We start from the raw sequence: 20,058 nt of genomic DNA, 5'->3' as shown, positions 1-20,058 counted from the left end.
ACTGTCAGGTTAATTGGTTTCTCTAAATTCTCCCTAGGTGTGAGTGTGTGTGTGCATGAGTCGTTTTGTCTTGTATGTCTCTGTGTTGCCCTGTGACAGACTGGCGACCTGTCCAGGATGTACCCCGCCCTCTGGGGCGCAGCTGGAGATAGGCACCTTCAACCCTCCCGACCCCATTAGGGAAGAAGGGTTTTCAGATAATGCATGATGGATGGATGGAAAATGTCATATAATCCTCCCAGAAAATGAGACATTAGCTATGGAGTTCATATAGTTGTTGATCCTATTGTTAGCATGAAGTTGGATAGTTCTGCCTCTACCTCTAATTCAATGTATTAACATAGCTGTATTGTTGTGTGGTAAACTGACTGCTCCTATAAATATCTTAACACATATTGCATGACTACTGTTGTAAGTTCTGGTCCATCTAGTTTAGAGAGACACATCAATCCCTTGTTGGTCAAACTCTCTTTAGTGACATGGTGCACCAAGTCACCTGTGGCTAATATCTGTCCTAGAAGTTGATAGAAACACTGATATGTGTTGCTGGTGCAGAAAGTGTAATGATGTAGTAAAGAGAGAACTGAGCCTAGAAAGCAAAAGGCATAGTCCACTAAGCTGGGTGGATTCTCTGGTCCAATACTGAGCTGGCTTCAATCAAAACCAAGGAACAGGGATTTTTTTTCTTTCGATACATAACTTCTCATTGTAAATCACATGTGAGATACCCAAAGGTTAAATCCTGGAACCCTTCCTATTTAATATCTACAATAACTATGAAGACGATACACAGCTCTGATGTTTGAACAAATATATGTTGATGGATGGATGGATGGATGGATGGATGGATGGATGGATGGATGGATGGATGGATGGATGGAAGTATGAATGGATGGATGGATGGATGGATGGATGGATGGATGATAGGCAGGCAAAAGGGTGTAATTTAGCCTAAGATTATATATTACTTTTTACCACAAACGTTAATCTATTTAATTGACATTTTAAATGATAAACCAATATAAAGTGATGCATAATTGTGATGTGGAAGGAAAATGGCACATTGTTTTCTGGCACACATTTCTTTTTGTTTGTCAAAACTCAAAAATGATGGTGTGGATTTTTAACAGATTCATTCTCTATGATGACCTTGACAGAAATCCAGCGCTGCTAGTAGTTGAAAGCCACTTTTTTTAAAGAGACAACTCAGAGAACACAGAAACATATTTTTAATAATAATAATTAATTACTTAGAATTAGGCCAAATGTATATTTTATGTTAAAGCAAAAGGTTATAAAGTTACTGTACACATAGTTCACATTAACAATTTCAATGAATTGTTTATTCAGCTTATTTTTTCATGTAAATCTCAAAAAACACAATGTCATCGCAGGAGGCATCATGTTAAACAGAGAAACACCACGGTTCACCATTTCCATGAGCCAGTAAAAGAGTGAACGAAATTTGATCGTTCACCGTGTTGTGTTACATCCTGCTTTGTCTTACAAAAGCGACACCACTATTTTGCTTATGTCATCCTCGATTGCTGATTGGTGGACACCTGTAGAGTGACTTTGACTTCCGTCACCAGATCAGTTTAAATACAGAGGAGCGTCGACTCCGTCACAGAACGGGGACCAAAGCTTCAAAGAGTTCTTGCTTCAACAGTGTTTGAACGGAACTTCTTTTCTCCCTACCAAAGCTGACTGTAGATCTCTCTCAACCTTGCTGCTACTTTAACACTACTAAAGTAGTCAACGTAAAGCTTTTCCCCCCTCAGTTTCTTGTTAAAAGCACAAGAAAACCCGAACCAAGATGGAATCCCAGGTGCGTCAGAACTACCACCGCGACTGCGAGGCCGCCATTAACAGGATGGTCAACCTGGAGATGTTCGCCTCCTACACCTACACCTCTATGGTAAGAATACTATTTGCACTACCTCTGCTTCATTAGTCTGTTTATCTATTTAGCCACCTGGTCAAATAAAATGCTGCTGATGCTAGCTTTCAGAAATGACAATAAGGGACACCCATCAGTTTAGGATGATTAAAGAAGTGGCCACGACAAATTAGCTTTACATAATATTTCATGTGTTTTTATTTGGGTCGTTATTGTTAGACTTGGTGTTTATGTGTGTCATAGACTGGTGTATCTACGGGACATTTATAGAAATTCGGAACGCAACATTTAACAGTCAAATGCGGGACGATTCCGTATTTTACGGATGATAACTCAGCTGAGGCTGCAATTGTTCTTAACAGACTCCATTACTCAACGTGACTTGACCAAAACTGCTTCTTGGCCAGATAATAATGGGGCGCGATTTGTTTCAATAACTGTACTACTTGTTTGCTCAACAGGCTTATTACTTCTGCCGCGACGACGTGGCTCTGCCGGGTTTCTCCCACTTCTTCAAGGAGAACAGTGAGGAGGAGAGGGAGCACGCCGAGAAGCTGCTGTCCTTTCAGAATAAGAGAGGAGGCCGAATCTTCCTCCAGGATATCAAGGTAAGAACAACTAATGCTAACAAAAGACACATGGCAGCCATTTTAATGTTTGAATTGTAACCTAAATCAAATATACTCCAAAAATATTGAGCTGTAAATGTTTTCCATTTTACAGAAACCAGAGAAGGATGAGTGGGGCAGTGGGCTGGAAGCCATGCAGTGTGCTCTGCAGCTGGAGAAAAATGTCAACCAGGCTCTGCTGGATCTGCACAAGATGGCCTCTGATCGTGTTGATCCCCATGTAAGATAAAAGTTATATTTTTGCTTCAATAACATTTGATGTTTTTGAATCTAATAAACAATTCTGTTTCAGCTGTGCGACTTCCTGGAGTCCCATTACCTGAACGAGCAGGTGGAGTCCATCAAGAAGCTCGGTGACCACATCACCAACCTGACCCGCATGGATGCCCACAAGAACAAGATGGCGGAGTACCTGTTTGACAAGCACACCCTGGGAGAAAAAAGCTAAATGCCCAGCAGGGAACATGGAGTAGAAGTGTCTGTAACAAAGGCTTCAGGCTAAATTAGTCTACTCCAGAGTTTATTAAGCATTTCATTGACCTAATCAGTTTCTGAAGTTGTTGAGTGTATTAAGAAGTTGGTCTAAGTGTAACTTCTGATTCTCTGAATAAACATCTTGAGCTGGAGTTCTGTGGTCTGACTTGTTTCTAATTTGCATTGAGGTGTAAATTGCTACTCAGTCCAGAGTGATTTTTGCATTTTTGTATGTAAAAAAAAAAGTTATTTTATTTATACACTTTGGACTGAGGTGATAAACTATTTCAACTTGGAATGTCAAAAATTGTCAGTAACCTTGATTCTTAATATTGTTCTTCAAAAAGCCATCAGTTTTCCCATGTCTTCCTCACCACCTATCAATTATGGAGATTGGTAGATTTATAATGCAGAAAATATAAAACACAAAGTTTTTAAATTTTTCAATATCAGAGAATTGGTTACAAAAACTGTTGTAGCTCTAAATACATTTTGATTGCGAGTGTTGGAATGTGTGCTCTATTTAGTTAAGGATAAAATGGAAATAAAATTCAACCTCCTAAACAACACAATCATGCTACATTTAACTTATTTTCTTTCATCAAATTACAGTAACACACAAATGTGAAAGGACCCAGGAGTGTTAAGTATGTAAAATATATCTTTAACTGTGTACCTAAAATAAAAACAATTTGATTAACGATACTAATTTCCTGCATGTATTTGAATGAATTTCAGTAAAATAAAACTTATTTTTTTCTGTAACATTGTTTCTCAGTTCCTATGGAGTTTTGTTATTGCACAGCGCCATCTGGTGGAAATGATCTGCACGACATTTTGAAGACAGTTCATTTCATTACAGTTGTGTAACTTAAAGGTAAATTCAATTAGATGTTTAATAAGAAGTCAGCTCTCAAATACATCTTTCAACAGATGACGTCAAGTCACGTAAGTTATTTTCTTCACTTAACTAAATGGCAATGATATATTTTCAAAAATGGCTATTTTTTTGGTAAAAAGAAAATAAAGAATGATCTTCGATTAATCTGAATTATTTGCAATGAAATCTTTGAATATCCAAAACTACAATATATAATCTAAAAATGTCATGTAATCCTCCCAGAAAATGAGACATTAGCTATGGAGTTCATATAGTTGTTGATCCTATTGTTAGCATGAAGTTGGATAGTTCTGCCTCTACCTCTAATTTAATGTATTAACATAGCTGTATTGTTGTGTGGTAAACTGACTGCTCCTATAAATATCTTAACACATATTGCATGACTACTGTTGTAAGTTCTGGTCTATCTAGTTTAGAGAGACACATCAATCCCTTGTTGGTCAAACTCTCTTTAGTGACATGGTGCACCAAGTCACCTGTGGCTAATATCTGTCCTAGAAGTTGATAGAAACACTGATATGTGTTGCTGGTGCAGAAAGTGTAATGATGTAGTAAAGAGAGAACTGAGCCTAGAAAGCAAAAGGCATAGTCCACTAAGCTGGGTGGATTCTCTGGTCCAATACTGAGCTGGCTTCAATCAAAACCAAGGAACAGGGATTTTTTTTCTTTCAATACGTAACTTCTCATTGTAAATCACATGTGAGATACCCAAAGGTTAAATCCTGGAACCCTTCCTATTTAATATCTACAATAACTATGAAGACGATACACAGCTCTGATGTTTGAACAAATATATGTTGATGGATGGATGGATGGATGGATGGTTGGATGGATGGATGGATGGAAGTATGAATGGATGGATGGATGGATGGATGGATGGATGGATGGATGATAGGCAGGCAAAAGGGTGTAATTTAGCCTAAGATTATATATTACTTTTTACCACAAACGTTAATCTATTTAATTGACATTTTAAATGATAAACCAATATAAAGTGATGCATAATTGTGATGTGGAAGGAAAATGGCACATTGTTTTCTGGCACACATTTCTTTTTTTGTCAAAACTCAAAAATGTTGGTGTGGATTTTAACAGATTCATTCTCTTCTCTTGAACAGAACTAGCCTTGAGAAATCCAGCGCTGCTAGTAGTTGAAAGCCACTTTTTTAAAGAGACAACTCAGAGAACACAGAAACATATTTTAATAATAATAATTAATTACTTAGAATTAGGCCAAATGTATTTTTTATGTTAAAGCAAAAAGGTTATAAAGTTACTGTACACATAGTTCACATTAACAATTTCAATGAATTGTTTAGTCAGCTTATTTTTTTCATGTAAATCTCAGAAAACACAATGTCATCGCAGGAGGCATCATGTTAAACAGAGAAACACCACGGTTCACCATTTCCATGAGCCAGTAAAAGAAAGTGACAAATTTGATCGCTCACCGTGTTGTGTTACATCCTGCTTTGTCTTCAAAAGCGACACCACTATTTTGCTTATGTCATCCTCGATTGCTGATTGGTGGACACCTGTAGAGTGACTTTGACTTCCGTCACCAGATCAGTTTAAATACAGAGGCGTCGACTCCGTCTACAGAACGGGACCAAAGCTTCAAAGAGTTCTTGCTTCAACAGTGTTTGAACGGAACTTCTTTTCTCCCTACCAAAACTGACTGTAGATCTCTCTCAACCTTGCTGCTACTTTAACACTACTAAAGTAGTCAACGTAAAGCTTTTTTTCCCTCAGTTTCTTGTTAAAAGCACAAGAAAACCGAACCAAGATGGAATCCCAGGTGCGTCAGAACTACCACCGCGATCTTGAGGCCGCCATTAACAGGATGGTCAACCTGAGATGTTCGCCTCCTACACCTACACCTCTATGGTAAGAATACTATTTGCACTACCTCTGCTTCATTAGTCTGTTTATCTATTTAGCCACCTGGTCAAATAAATGCTGCTGATGCTAGCTTTCAGAAATGAAAATAAGGGACACCCATCAGTTTAGGATGATTAAAGAAGTGGCACGACAAATTAGCTTTACATAATATTTCATGTGTTTTATTTGGGTCGTTATTGTTAGACTTAGTGTTTATGTGTGTGATAGACTGGTGTATCTACGGGACATTTATAGAAATTCGAACCAACATTTAACAGTCAAATGCGGACGATTCCGTATTTTACGGATGATAACTCAGCTGAGGCTGCAGTTGTTCTTGAACAGACTCCATTACTCAACGTGACTTGACCAAAACTGCTTCTTGGCCAGATAATAATGGGGCGCGATTTGTTTCAATAACTGTACTACTTGTTTGTTCAACAGGCTTATTACTTCTGCTGCGACGACGTGGCTCTGCCAGTTTCTCCCACTTCTTCAAGGAGAACAGTGAGGAGGAGAGAACGCCGAGAAGCTGCTGTCCTTTCAGAATAAGAGGAGGCGAATCTTCCTCCAGGATATCAAGGTAAGAACAACTAATGCTAACAAAAGACACATGGCAGCCATTTTAATGTTTGAATTGTAACCTAAATCAAATATACTCCAAAAATATTGAGCTGTAAATGTTTTCCATTTTACAGAAACCAGAGAAGGATGAGTGGGGCAGTGGGCTGGAAGCCATGCAGTGTGCTCTGCAGCTGGAGAAAAATGTCAACCAGGCTCTGCTGGATCTGCACAAGATGGCCTCTGATCGTGTTGATCCCCATGTAAGATAAAAGTTATATTTTTGCTTCAATAACATTTGATGTTTTTGAATCTAATAAACAATTCTGTTTCAGCTGTGCGACTTCCTGGAGTCCCACTACCTGAACGAGCAGGTGGAGTCCATCAAGAAGCTCGGTGACCACATCACCAACCTGACCCGCATGGATGCCCACAAGAACAAGATGGCGGAGTACCTGTTTGACAAGCACACCCTGGGAGAAAAAAGCTAAATGCCCAGCAGGGAACATGGAGTAGAAGTGTCTGTAACAAAGGCTTCAGGCTAAATTAGTCTACTCCAGAGTTTATTAAGCATTTCATTGATCTAATCAGTTTCTGAAGTTGTTGAGTGTATTAAGAAGTTGGTCTAAGTGTAACTTCTGATTCTCTGAATAAACATCTTGAGCTGGAGTTCTGTGGTCTGACTTGTTTCTAACTTGCATTGAGGTGTAACTTGCTACTCAGTCTAGAGTGATTTTTGTATGTAAAGCAAGTTATTTTATTTATACACTTTGGACTGAGGTGATAAACTATTTCAATTTGGAATGTCAAAAATTGTCAGTAACCTTGATTCTTAATATTGTTCTTCAAAAAGCCATCAGTTTTCCCATGTCTTCCTCACCACCTATCAATTATGGAGATTGGTAGATTTATAATGCAGAAAATATAAAACACAAAGTTTTTAAATTTTTCAATATCAGAGAATTGGTTACAAAAACTGTAGCTCTAAATACATTTTGCTTGCGAGTGTTGGAATGTGTGCTCTATTTAGTTAAGGATAAAATTCAACCTCCTAAACAACACAATCATGCCACATTTAACTTATTTTCTTTCATCAAATTACAGTAACACACAAATGTGAAAGGACCCAGGAGTGATAAGTATGTAAAATATATCTTTAACTGTGTACCTAAAATAAAAACAATTTGATTAACGATACTAATTTCCTGCATGTATTTTAAAGATTTTCAGTAAAATAAAACTTTTTTTTCAGTAACATTGTTTCTCAGTTCCTATGGAGTTTTGTTATTGCACAGCGCCATCTGGTGGAAATGATCTGCACGACATTTTGAAGACAGTTCATTTCATTACAGTTGTGTAACTTAAAGGTAAATTCAATTAGATGTTTAATAAGAAGTCAGCTCTCAAATACATCTTTCAACAGATGACGTCAAGTCCACGTTATTTTCTTCACTTAACTAAATGGCAATGATATATTTTCAAAAATGGCTATTTTTTTGGTAAAAAGAAAATAAAGAATGATCTTCGATTAATCTGAATTATTTGCAATGAAATCTTTGAATATCCAAAACTACAATATATAATCTAAAATGTCATGTAATCCTCCCAGAAAATGAGACATTAGCTATGGAGTTCATATAGTTGTTGATCCTATTGTTAGCATGAAGTTGGATAGTTCTGCCTCTACCTCTAATTTTAATGTATTAACATAGCTGTATTGTTGTGTGGTAAACTGACTGCTCCTATAAATATCTTAACACATATTGCATGACTACTGTTGTAAGTTCTGGTCCATCTAGTTTAGAGACACATCAATCCTTGTTGGTCAAACTCTCTTTAGTGACATGGTGCACCAAGTCACCTGTGGCTAATATCTGTCCTAGAAGTTGATAGAAACACTGATATGTGTTGCTGGTGCAGAAAGTGTAATGATGTAGTAAAAGAGAACTGAGCCTAGAAAGCAAAGGCATAGTCCACTAAGCTGGGTGGATTCTCTGGTCCAATACTCAGCTGGCTTCAATCAAAACCAAGGAACAGGGATTTTTTTCTTTCAATCGTAAAGTTCTCATTGTAAATCACATGTGAGATACCCAAAGGTTAAATCCTGGAACCCTTCCTATTTAATATCTACAATAACTATGAAGACGATACACAGCTCTGATGTTTGAACAAATATATGTTGATGGATGGATGGATGGATGGATGGATGGATGGATGGACGGATGGATGGATGGATGGATGGATGGATGGATGGATGGATGGATGGATGATAGGCAGACAGAAGGGTGTAACTTAGCCTAAGATTATATGTTACTTTTTACCACAAACGTTAATCTATTTAATTGACATTTTAAATGATAAACCAATATAAAGTGATGCATAATTGTGATGTGGAAGGAAAATGGCACATTGTTTTCTGGCACACATTTCTTTTTGTTTGTCAAAACTCAAAAATGTTGGTGTGGATTTTTAACAGATTCATTCTCTTTGATGACCTTGACAGAAATCCAGCGCTGCTAGTAGTTGAAAGCCACTTTTTTTAAAGAGACAACTCAGAGAACACAGAAACATATTTTTAATAATAATAATTAATTACTTAGAATTAGGCCAAATGTATATTTCATGTTAAAGCAAAAAAGGTTATAAAGTTACTGTACACATAGTTCACATTAACAATTTCAATGAATTGTTTAGTCAGCTTATTTTTTCATGTAATTCTCAGAAAACACAATGTCGCATGGAGGCATCATGTTAAACAGAGAAACACCACGGTTCACCATTTCCATGAACCAGTAAAAGAGTAAACGAATTTTGATCGTTCACCGTGTTGTGTTACATCCTGCTTTGTCTTACAAAAGCGACACCACTATTTTGCTTATGTCATCCTCGATTGCTGATTGGTGGACACCTGTAGAGTGACTTTGACTTCCGTCACCAGATCAGTTTAAATACAGAGGAGCGTCGACTCCGTCACAGAACGGGGACCAAAGCTTCAAAGAGTTCTTGCTTCAACAGTGTTTGAACGGAACTTCTTTTCTCCCTACCAAAGCTGACTGTAGATCTCTCTCAACCTTGCTGCTACTTTAACACTACTAAAGTAGTCAACGTAAAGCTTTTTTCCCCTCAGTTTCGTGTTAAAAGCACAAGAAAACCCGAACCAAGATGGAATCCCAGGTGCGTCAGAACTACCACGCTGACGAGGCCGCCATTAACAGGATGGTCAACCTGGAGATGTTCGCCTCCTACACCTACACCTCTATGGTAAGAATACTATTTGCACTACCTCTGCTTCATTAGTCTGTTAATCTATTTAGCCACCTAGTCAAATAAAATGCTGCTGATGCTAGCTTTCAGAAATGAAAATAAGGGACACCCATCAGTTTAGGATGATTAAAGAAGTGGCCATGACAAATTAGCTGTACATAATATTTCATGTGTTTTTATTGGGGTCGTTATTGTTAGACTTAGTGTTTATGTGTGTGATAGACTGGTGTATCTACGGGACATTTATAGAAATACGGGACGCAACATTTCACAGCCAAAAGCGGGACGATTCCGTATTTTACGGATGATAACTCAGCTGAGGCTGCAGTTGTTCTTAACAGACTACATTACTCAACGTGACTTGACCAAAGCTGCTTCTTGGCCAGATAATAATGGGGCGCGATTTGTTTCAATAACTGTACTACTTGTTTGCTCAACAGGCTTATTACTTCTGCCGCGACGACGTGGCTCTGCCGGGTTTCTCCCACTTCTTCAAGGAGAACAGTGAGGAGGAGAGGGAGCACGCCGAGAAGCTGCTGTCCTTTCAGAATAAGAGAGGAGGCCGAATCTTCCTCCAGGATATCAAGGTAAGAACAACTAATGCTAATGTTACACGTCTCAGCAGGACTAAATCAGTTGTAACAAATGAGTGTTTTTTTTATTTCTCTGCTTCTCCTTTCTTCCTAATGGAAAACCTGTAAACATGAATAGTGTTTGTGGATGTGGATGATGACCACCGTCTTTTCCCCCAAACTCTCTCTTTATTACAAATTCTCAAAATCATACAATGAACATTACTTTGTCCATTCATGTCCATGTGTCCTTCCGTTGCTCCAAAGCAACCATATTCCATCTACTTAAATAAACGGCATCAGCCCCACCAGCTTTGACAACATCCAAGGGCCAAATCAAACAATTTGACAATCAATTTAAACCTTACAGATTTACATAAAAAGAAAACCTATTTCTGATGTGCAGTGAAATTTTAAGGCTACTAATTTCTTTGAATTGTTATAATTCTGAAAAATATAATCATATTATTAGTTATATAATTTAATATGGGCATATTCAGACGACTAAATCTTCTTTAAGATACTACAGTAGAATCAGCTACAAAGTAGGAGGAAAAGTGGTAACGTCTATAATAAGTATTTGAAACTCTGTGAACTGATTACATGTAATTTTAACACGTTCACATTTTAAGCAGTCTTCCTGTTAACTGATAACACAACATGTCAGGATACCACTGTAACCTCTGCAAAGTTGGGTCTGGGAGTGTATCGGCGCTGTAGCAAACTCTATAGTGGCTGTTTTACAACCGTTGTAGCTAAAATCTCTCTAATCGTAATTATTAAAAATAATTTAAAAAATCACTCCCCCCCCCCCCCCTCTTGAATGTCTAAGCACGTCTAGCATGTGATTGCGAAATTGGTACCAAATTAACTTCTAACGTTGCATTTTAGTGGGGACAGTTTTCACCAGCTTCACATCACTAACCTGTAAACATGAATAGTGTCAGTGAATGATGGAAGGACTGCTGTCTTCTTCACCAAACTCTGTCTGAGGAGGGAGGGGGAGGGGCTCCTCACTCTAAGCTTCCTGGTGAAACGCTGTCTATATTTTGGTTCCTTTTTTATTTTACTATATAAACAAGTGATTAAAATCCCCCATATTATGGTATATCGCACTAACAAAAGACACGTAGCAGCCATTTTGATGTTTGAATTGCAACTTAAATCAAATGGACTGCAAAAAATTTTTACTGTGAATGTTTTCCATTTTACAGAAACCAGAGAAGGATGAGTGGGGCAGTGGGCTGGAAGCCATGCAGTGTGCTCTGCAGCTGGAGAAAAATGTCAACCAGGCTCTGCTGGATCTGCACAAGTTGGCCTCTGATCGGGTTGATCCCCATGTAAGATAAAAGTTATATTTTTCTTCAATAACATTTGATGTTTTTGAATCTAATAAACAATTCTGTTTCAGCTGTGTGACTTCCTCACTACCTGAAAGCAGGTGGAGTCCATCAAGAAGCTGGTGACCACATCACCAACCTGACATGGATGCCCACAAGAACAAGATGGCTGTTTGACAAGCACACCCTGGGAGAAAAAAAATGCCCAGCATAGAAGTGTCTGTAACAAAGGCTTCAGGCTAAATTAGTCTACTCCAGAGTTTATTAAGCATTTCATTGATCTAATCAGTTTCTGAAGTTGTTGAGTGTATTAAGAAGTTGGTCTAAGTGTAACTTCTGATTCTCTGAATAAACATCTTGAGCTGGAGTTCTGTGGTCTGACTTGTTTCTAATTTGCATTGAGGTGTAAATTGCTACTCAGTCTAGAGTGATTTTTGTATGTAAAGCAAGTTATTTTATTTATACACTTTGGACTGAGGTGATAAACTATTTCAACTTGGAATGTCAAAAATTGTCAGTAACCTTGATTCTTAATATTGTTCTTCAAAAAGCCATCAGTTTTCCCATGTCTTCCTCACCACCTATCAATTATGGAGATTGGTAGATTTATAATGCAGAAAATATAAAACACAAAGTTTTTCAATATCAGAGAATTGGTTACAAAAACTGTTGTAGCTCTAAATACATTTTGATTGCGAGTGTTGGAATGTGTGCTCTATTTAGTTAAGGATAAAATGGAAATAAAATTCAACCTCCTAAACAACACAATCATGCTACATTTAACTTATTTTCTTTCATCAAATTACAGTAACACACAAATGTGAAAGGACCCAGGAGTGATAAGTATGTAAAATATATCTTTAACTGTGTACCTAAAATAAAAACAATTTGATTAACGATACTAATTTCCTGCATGTATTTTAAAGCATTTCAGTAAAATAAAACTTATTTTTTTCTGTAACATTGTTTCTCAGTAGCTATGGAGTTTTGTTATTGCACAGCGCCATCTGGTGGAAATGATCTGCATGACATTTTGAAGACAGTTCATTTCATTACAGTTGTGTAACTTAAAGGTAAATTCAATTAGATGTTTAATAAGAAGTCAGCTCTCAAATACATCTTTCAACAGATGACGTTAAGTCACATAAGTTATTTTCTTCACTTAACTAAATGGCAATGATATATTTTTAAAATGGCTATTTTTGGTAAAAAGAAAATAAAGAATGATCTTCGATTAATCTGAATTATTTGCAATGAAATCTTTGAATATCCAAAACTACAATATATAATCTAAAAATGTCATGTAATCCTCCCAGAAAATGAGACATTAGCTATGGAGTTCATATAGTTGTTGATCCTATTGTTAGCATGAAGTTGGATAGTTCTGCCTCTACCTCTAATTTAATGTATTAACATAGCTGTATTGTTGTGTGGTAAACTGACTGCTCCTATAAATATCTTAACACATATTGCATGACTACTGTTGTAAGTTCTGGTCTATCTAGTTTAGAGACACATCAATCCCTTGTTGGTCAAACTCTCTTTAGTGACATGGTGCACCAAGTCACCTGTGGCTAATATCTGTCCTAGAAGTTGATAGAAACACTGATATGTGTTGCTGGTGCAGAAAGTGTAATGATGTAGTAAAGAGAGAACTGAGCCTAGAAAGCAAAAGGCATAGTCCACTAAGCTGGGTGGATTCTCTGGTCCAATACTCAGCTGGCTTCAATCAAAACCAAGGAACAGGGATTTTTTTCTTTCAATACGTAAGTTCTCATTGTAAATCACATGTGAGATACCCAAAGGTTAAATCCTGGAACCCTTCCTATTTAATATCTACAATAACTATGAAGACGATACACAGCTCTGATGTTTGAACAAATATATGTTGATGGATGGATGGATGGATGGATGGATGGATGGATGGATGGACGGAAGGATGGATGGATGGATGGATGGATGGACGGATGATAGGCAGGCAAAAGGGTGTATTTTAGCCTAAGATTATATGTTACTTTTTACCACAAACTTTAATCTACTTCATTGACATTTTAAATGATAAACCAATATAAAGTGATGCATAATTGTGATGTGGAAGGAAAATGGCACATTGTTTTCTGGCACACATTTCTTTTTGTTTGTCAAGACTCAAAAATGTTGGTGTGGATTTTTAACAGATTCATTCTCTTTGATGACCTTGACAGAAATCCAGCGCTGCTAGTAGTTGAAAGCCACTTTTTTTAAAGAGACAACTCAGAGAACACAGAAACATATTTTTAATAATAATAATTAATTACTTAGAATTAGGCCAAATGTATTTTTATGTTAAAGCAAAAAGGTTATAAAGTCATTGCACACAGAGTTCACCTAAACAATTTCATAAATTGTTTATTCAGCTTATTTCTTCACATAAATCTCAGAAAACCCAATGTCATCGAAGGAGGCATCATATTAAACAGTGAAACACCACGGTTCACCATTTACATAAATCAATAAATAAATGAATTAAATTTAATCGTTCACCGTGTTGTGTTACATCCTGCTGTGTCTTTCAAAAGCGACACCACTATTTTGCTTATGTCATCCTCGATTGCTGATTGGTGGACACCTGTAGAGTGACTTTGACTTCCGTCACCAGATCAGTTTAAATACAGAGGAGCGTCGACTCCGTCACAGAACGGGGACCAAAGCTTCAAAGAGTTCTTGCTTCAACAGTGTTTGAACGGAACTTCTTTTCTCCCTACCAAAGCTGACTGTAGATCTATCTCAACCCTGCTACTTTAACACTACTAAAGTAGTCAACGTAAAGCTTTTTTTCCCACAGTGTTTTTGTTAGAAGCCAAAAGAAAAAAAAAAAAAACCCGAACCAAGATGGAATCCCAGGTGCGTCAGAACTACCACCGCGACTGCGAGGCCGCCATTAACAGGATGGTCAACCTGGAGATGTTCGCCTCCTACACCTACACCTCTATGGTAAGAATACTATTTGCACTACCTCTGCTTCATTAGTCTGTTTATCTATTTAGCCACCTGGTCAAATAAAATGCTGCTGATGCTAGCTTTCAGAAATGAAAATAAGGGACACCCATCAGTTTAGGATGATTACAGAAGTGGCCACGACAAATTAGCTGTACATAATATTTCATGTGTTTTTATTTGGGTCGTTATTGTTACACTTGGTGTTTATTGGTGTGTCTACGGGACATTTATAGAAATTCGGAACGCAACATTTAACAGTCAAATGCGGGACGATTCCGTATTTTACGGATGATAACTCAGCTGAGGCTGCAATTGTTCTTAACAGACTCCATTACTCAACGTGACTTGACCAAAACTGCTTCTTGGCCAGATAATAATTGGGCGCGATTTGTTTCAATAACTGTACTACTTGTTTGCTCAACAGGCTTATTACTTCTGCCGCGACGACGTGGCTCTGCCAGGTTTCTCCCACTTCTTCAAGGAGAACAGTGAGGAGGAGAGGGAGCACGCCGAGAAGCTGCTGTCCTTTCAGAATAAGAGAGGAGGCCGAATCTTCCTCCAGGATATCAAGGTAAGAACAGCTAATGCTAACAAAAGACACATGGCAGCCATTTTAATGTTTGAATTGCAACTTAAATCAAATATACTCCAAAAACATTGAACTGTAAATGTTTTCCATTTTACAGAAACCAGAGAAGGATGAGTGGGGCAGTGGGCTGGAAGCCATGCAGTGTGCTCTGCAGCTGGAGAAAAATGTCAACCAGGCTCTGCTGGATCTGCACAAGTTGGCCTCTGATCGTGTTGATCCCCATGTAAGATAAAAGTTATATTTTTCTTCAATGACATTTGATGTTTTTGAATCTAACAAACAATTCTGTTTCAGCTGTGCGACTTCCTGGAATCCCACTACCTGAACGAGCAGGTGGAGTCCATCAAGAAGCTCGGTGACCACATCACCAACCTGACCCGCATGGATGCCCACAACAACAAGATGGCGGAGTACCTGTTTGACAAGCACACCCTGGGAGGAAAAAGCTAAATGCCCAGCAGGGAACATGGAGTAGAAGTGTCTGTAACAAAGGCTTCAGGCTAAATTAGTCTACTCCAGAGTTTATTAAGCATTTCATTGACCTAATCAGTTTCTGAAGTTGTTGAGTGTATTAAGAAGTTGGTCTAAGTGTAACTTCTGATTCTCTGAATAAACATCTTGAGCTGGAGTTCTGTGGTCTGACTTGTTTCTAATTTGCATTGAGGTGTAAATTGCTACTCAGTCTAGAGTGATTTTTGTATGTAAAGCAAGTTATTTTATTTATACACTTTGGACTGAGGTGATAAACTATTTCAACTTGGAATGTCAAAAATTGTCAGTAACCTTGATTCTTAATATTGTTCTTCAAAAAGCCATCAGTTTTCCCATGTCTTCCTCACCACCTATCAATTATGGAGATTGGTAGATTTATAATGCAGAAAATATAAAACACAAAGTTTTTCAATATCAGAGAATTGGTTACAAAAACTGCTGTAGCTCTAAATACATTTTGATTGCGAGTGTTGGAATGTGTGCTCTATTTAGTTAAGGATAAAATGGAAATAAAATTCAACCTCCTAAACAACACAATCATGCTACATTTAACTTATTTTCTTTCATCAAATTACAGTAACACACAAATGGGAAAGGACCCAGGAGTGATAAGTATGTAAAATATATCTTTAACTGTACCTAAAATAAAAACAATTTGATTAACGATACTAATTTCCTGCATGTATTTTAAAGCATTTCAGTAAAATAAAACTTATTTTTTTCTGTAACATTGCTTCTCAGTAGCTATGGAGTTTTGTTATTGCACAGCGCCATCTGGTGGAAATGATCTGCATGACATTTTGAAGACAGTTCATTTCATTACAGTTGTGTAACTTAAAGGTAAATTCAATTAGATGTTTAATAAGAAGTCAGCTCTCAAATACATCTTTCAACAGATGACGTTAAGTCACGCAAGTTATTTTCTTCACTTAACTAAATGGCAATGATATATTTTTAAAAATGGCTATTTTTTGGTAAAAAGAAAATAAAGAATGATCTTCGATTAATCTGAATTATTATTTGCAATGAAATCTTTGAATATCCAAAACTACAATATATAATCTAAAAATGTCATGTAATCCTCCCAGAAAATGAGACATTAGCTATGGAGTTCATATAGTTGTTGATCCTATTGTTAGCATGAAGTTGGATAGTTCTGCCTCTACCTCTAATTTAATGTATTAACATAGCTGTATTGTTGTGTGGTAAACTGACTGCTCCTATAAATATCTTAACACATATTGCATGACTACTGTTGTAAGTTCTGGTCTATCTAGTTTAGAGAGACACATCAATCCCTTGTTGGTCAAACTCTCTTTAGTGACATGGTGCACCAAGTCACCTGTGGCTAATATCTGTCCTAGAAGTTGATAGAAACACTGATATGTGTTGCTGGTGCAGAAAGTGTAATGATGTAGTAAAGAGAGAACTGAGCCTAGAAAGCAAAAGGCATAGTCCACTAAGCTGGGTGGATTCTCTGGTCCAATACTCAGCTGCCTTCAATCAAAACCAAGGAACAGGGATTTTTTTTCTTTCAATACGTAACTTCTCATTGTAAATCACATGTGAGATACCCAAAGGTTAAATCCTGGAACCGTTCCTATTTAATATCTACAATAACTATGAAGACGATACACAGCTCTGATGTTTGAACAAATATATGTTGATGGATGGATGGATGGATGGATGGATGGATGGATGGATGGATGGATGGATGGATGGATGGATGGACGGATGATAGGCAGGCAAAAGGGTGTATTTTAGCCTAAGATTATATGTTACTTTTTACCACAAACTTTAATCTACTTCATTGACATTTTAAATGATAAACCAATATAAAGTGATGCATAATTGTGATGTGGAAGGAAAATGGCACATTGTTTTCTGGCACACATTTCTTTTTGTTTGTCAAAACTCAAAAATGTTGGTGTGGATTTTTAACAGATTCATTCTCTATGATGACCTTGACAGAAATCCAGCGCTGCTAGTAGTTGAAAGCCACTTTTTTTAAAGAGACAACTCAGAGAACACAGAAACATATTTTTAATAATAATAATTACTTAGAATTAGGCCAAATGTATTTTTATGTTAAAGCAAAAAGGTTATAAAGTCATTGCACACAGAGTTCACCTAAACAATTTCATAAATTGTTTATTCAGCTTATTTCTTCACATAAATCTCAGAAAACCCAATGTCATCGAAGGAGGCATCATATTAAACAGTGAAACACCACGGTTCACCATTTACATAAATCAATAAATAAATGAATTAAATTTAATGGTTCACCGTGTTGTGTTACATCCTGCTGTGTCTTTCAAAAGCGACACCACTATTTTGCTTATGTCATCCTCGATTGCTGATTGGTGGACACCTGTAGAGTGACTTTGACTTCCGTCACCAGATCAGTTTAAATACAGAGGAGCGTCGACTCCGTCACAGAACGGGGACCAAAGCTTCATAGAGTTCTTGCTTCAACAGTGTTTGAACGGAACTTCATTTTTCCCTACCCAAGCAGACTGTAGAGCTATCTCAACCGTGCTGCTACTTGACCACTACTAAAGTAGTCAACTTAAAGCTTTATTTTTCCCACAGTGTTTTGTTAGAAGCACAAGAAAAAAAAAACCGAACCAAGATGGAATCCCAGGTGCGTCAGAACTACCACATGACTGCGAGGCCGCCATTAACAGGATGGTCAACCTGGAGATGTTCGCCTCCTACACCTACACCTCTATGGTAAGAATACTATTTGCACTACCTCTGCTTCATTAGTCTGTTTATCTATTTAGCCACCTGGTCAAATAAAATGCTGCTGATGCTAGCTTTCAGAAATGAAAATAAGGGACACCCATCAGTTTAGGATGATTACAGAAGTGGCCACGACAAATTAGCTGTACATAATATTTCATGTGTTTTTATTTGGGTCGTTATTGTTACACTTGGTGTTTATTGGTGTGTCTACGGGACATTTATAGAAATTCGGAACGCAACATTTAACAGTCAAATGCGGGACGATTCCGTATTTTACGGATGATAACTCAGCTGAGGCTGCAATTGTTCTTAACAGACTCCATTACTCAACGTGACTTGACCAAAACTGCTTCTTGGCCAGATAATAATTGGGCGCGATTTGTTTCAATAACTGTACTACTTGTTTGCTCAACAGGCTTATTACTTCTGCCGCGACGACGTGGCTCTGCCAGGTTTCTCCCACTTCTTCAAGGAGAACAGTGAGGAGGAGAGGGAGCACGCCGAGAAGCTGCTGTCCTTTCAGAATAAGAGAGGAGGCCGAATCTTCCTCCAGGATATCAAGGTAAGAACAGCTAATGCTAACAAAAGACACATGGCAGCCATTTTAATGTTTGAATTGCAACTTAAATCAAATATACTCCAAAAACATTGAACTGTAAATGTTTTCCATTTTACAGAAACCAGAGAAGGATGAGTGGGGCAGTGGGCTGGAAGCCATGCAGTGTGCTCTGCAGCTGGAGAAAAATGTCAACCAGGCTCTGCTGGATCTGCACAAGTTGGCCTCTGATCGTGTTGATCCCCATGTAAGATAAAAGTTATATTTTTCTTCAATGACATTTGATGTTTTTGAATCTAACAAACAATTCTGTTTCAGCTGTGCGACTTCCTGGAATCCCACTACCTGAACGAGCAGGTGGAGTCCATCAAGAAGCTCGGTGACCACATCACCAACCTGACCCGCATGGATGCCCACAACAACAAGATGGCGGAGTACCTGTTTGACAAGCACACCCTGGGAGGAAAAAGCTAAATGCCCAGCAGGGAACATGGAGTAGAAGTGTCTGTAACAAAGGCTTCAGGCTAAATTAGTCTACTCCAGAGTTTATTAAGCATTTCATTGACCTAATCAGTTTCTGAAGTTGTTGAGTGTATTAAGAAGTTGGTCTAAGTGTAACTTCTGATTCTCTGAATAAACATCTTGAGCTGGAGTTCTGTGGTCTGACTTGTTTCTAATTTGCATTGAGGTGTAAATTGCTACTCAGTCTAGAGTGATTTTTGTATGTAAAGCAAGTTATTTTATTTATACACTTTGGACTGAGGTGATAAACTATTTCAACTTGGAATGTCAAAAATTGTCAGTAACCTTGATTCCAGTTTTCCCATGTCTTCCTCACCACCTATCAATTATGGAGATTGGTAGATTTATAATGCAGAAAATATAAAACACAAAGTTTTTAAATTTTTCAATATCAGAGAATTGGTTACAAAAACTGTTGTAGCTCTAAATACATTTTGATTGCGAGTGTTGGAATGTGTGCTCTATTTAGTTAAGGATAAAATGGAAATAAAATTCAACCTCCTAAACAACACAATCATGCTACATTTAACTTATTTTCTTTCATCAAATTACAGTAACACACAAATGTGAAAGGACCCAGGAGTGATAAGTATGTAAAATATATCTTTAACTGTGTACCTAAAATAAAAACAATTTGATTAACGATACTA

General features: G+C 37.5%; 5 protein-coding genes, 1 long non-coding RNA gene and 1 pseudogene across 7 annotated transcripts in view; 6 read left to right on the top strand and 1 right to left on the bottom strand.

Moving 5' to 3' along the window:
• Positions 1-3,155, top strand: part of LOC122821371 (ferritin, middle subunit-like) — a 6,862-nt gene extending 3,707 nt beyond the window's left edge. Inside the window, exons 2-5 of the mRNA XM_044099226.1 lie at positions 1,829-1,918; positions 2,362-2,508; positions 2,624-2,749; positions 2,822-3,155. Of these exons, the coding sequence (XP_043955161.1) occupies positions 1,829-1,918; positions 2,362-2,508; positions 2,624-2,749; positions 2,822-2,977 (519 nt within the window). The 3' untranslated portion in view covers positions 2,978-3,155. The remainder of the gene's footprint in view (positions 1-1,828; positions 1,919-2,361; positions 2,509-2,623; positions 2,750-2,821) is intronic.
• The window catches only part of LOC122821368 (ferritin, middle subunit-like), a 23,414-nt gene extending 11,525 nt beyond the window's left edge, over positions 1-11,889 (top strand). Inside the window, exon 5 of the transcript XR_006369001.1 lies at positions 11,766-11,889. The gene's annotated coding sequence lies outside the window, so the exon portion shown is untranslated. The remainder of the gene's footprint in view (positions 1-11,765) is intronic.
• The window catches only part of LOC122821372 (ferritin, middle subunit-like), a 19,515-nt gene extending 3,797 nt beyond the window's left edge, over positions 1-15,718 (top strand). The window contains exons 1-5 of one of the 2 annotated variants that reach the window (XM_044099228.1): positions 9,290-9,520; positions 14,406-14,495; positions 14,926-15,072; positions 15,188-15,313; positions 15,385-15,718. In XM_044099228.1, coding sequence (XP_043955163.1) covers positions 9,509-9,520; positions 14,406-14,495; positions 14,926-15,072; positions 15,188-15,313; positions 15,385-15,540 — 531 coding nt within the window. In that variant the 5' untranslated portion in view covers positions 9,290-9,508 and the 3' untranslated portion in view covers positions 15,541-15,718. Of the gene's footprint in view, positions 1-9,289; positions 9,521-14,393; positions 14,496-14,925; positions 15,073-15,187; positions 15,314-15,384 lie in introns of those variants that run through there. The other variant, XM_044099229.1, reaches the window with a different exon arrangement.
• LOC122821376 lies at positions 5,516-7,015 on the top strand (annotated as a pseudogene).
• LOC122821379 (ferritin, middle subunit-like) lies at positions 9,509-11,617 on the top strand. The gene is made up of 4 exons (XM_044099234.1): positions 9,509-9,607; positions 10,051-10,197; positions 11,397-11,522; positions 11,594-11,617. The coding sequence occupies exons 1-4, from the start codon at positions 9,509-9,511 to the stop codon at positions 11,615-11,617; spliced, it is 396 nt and encodes a 131-aa protein (XP_043955169.1).
• On the bottom strand, positions 15,403-20,058 carry LOC122821380. The gene is made up of 2 exons (XR_006369002.1): positions 19,728-20,058; positions 15,403-15,932 (listed from the first exon to the last, which is right to left on the bottom strand). It is a non-coding gene; the product is annotated as an uncharacterized LOC122821380 (long non-coding RNA).
• LOC122821373 (ferritin, middle subunit-like) lies at positions 18,215-19,538 on the top strand. The gene is given in 5 exon segments (XM_044099230.1): positions 18,215-18,242; positions 18,245-18,315; positions 18,746-18,892; positions 19,008-19,133; positions 19,205-19,538. Coding segments are annotated over 5 exon segments (528 nt in total). The 3' UTR covers positions 19,361-19,538.

The sequence above is a fragment of the Gambusia affinis genome, linkage group LG19 (genome assembly GCF_019740435.1).
Source record: "Gambusia affinis linkage group LG19, SWU_Gaff_1.0, whole genome shotgun sequence".
Taxonomy (NCBI): Eukaryota; Metazoa; Chordata; class Actinopteri; order Cyprinodontiformes; family Poeciliidae; genus Gambusia; species Gambusia affinis.
The sequence above is the reverse complement of the archived record's forward strand: the minus strand, read 5'-3'. Positions and strand labels throughout refer to the sequence as shown.

Coding starts and splice junctions, on each gene's coding strand:
- LOC122821379 (XM_044099234.1), top strand. CDS start 9,509: ATGGAATCCCAGGTGCGTCAGAACTACCACGCTGACGAGGCCGCCATT. Junction 10,198..11,396: donor TCTTCCTCCAGGATATCAAG/GTAAGAACAACT, acceptor TCCATTTTACAG/AAACCAGAGAAGGATGAGTG. Junction 11,523..11,593: donor CTGATCGGGTTGATCCCCAT/GTAAGATAAAAG, acceptor ATTCTGTTTCAG/CTGTGTGACTTCCTCACTAC.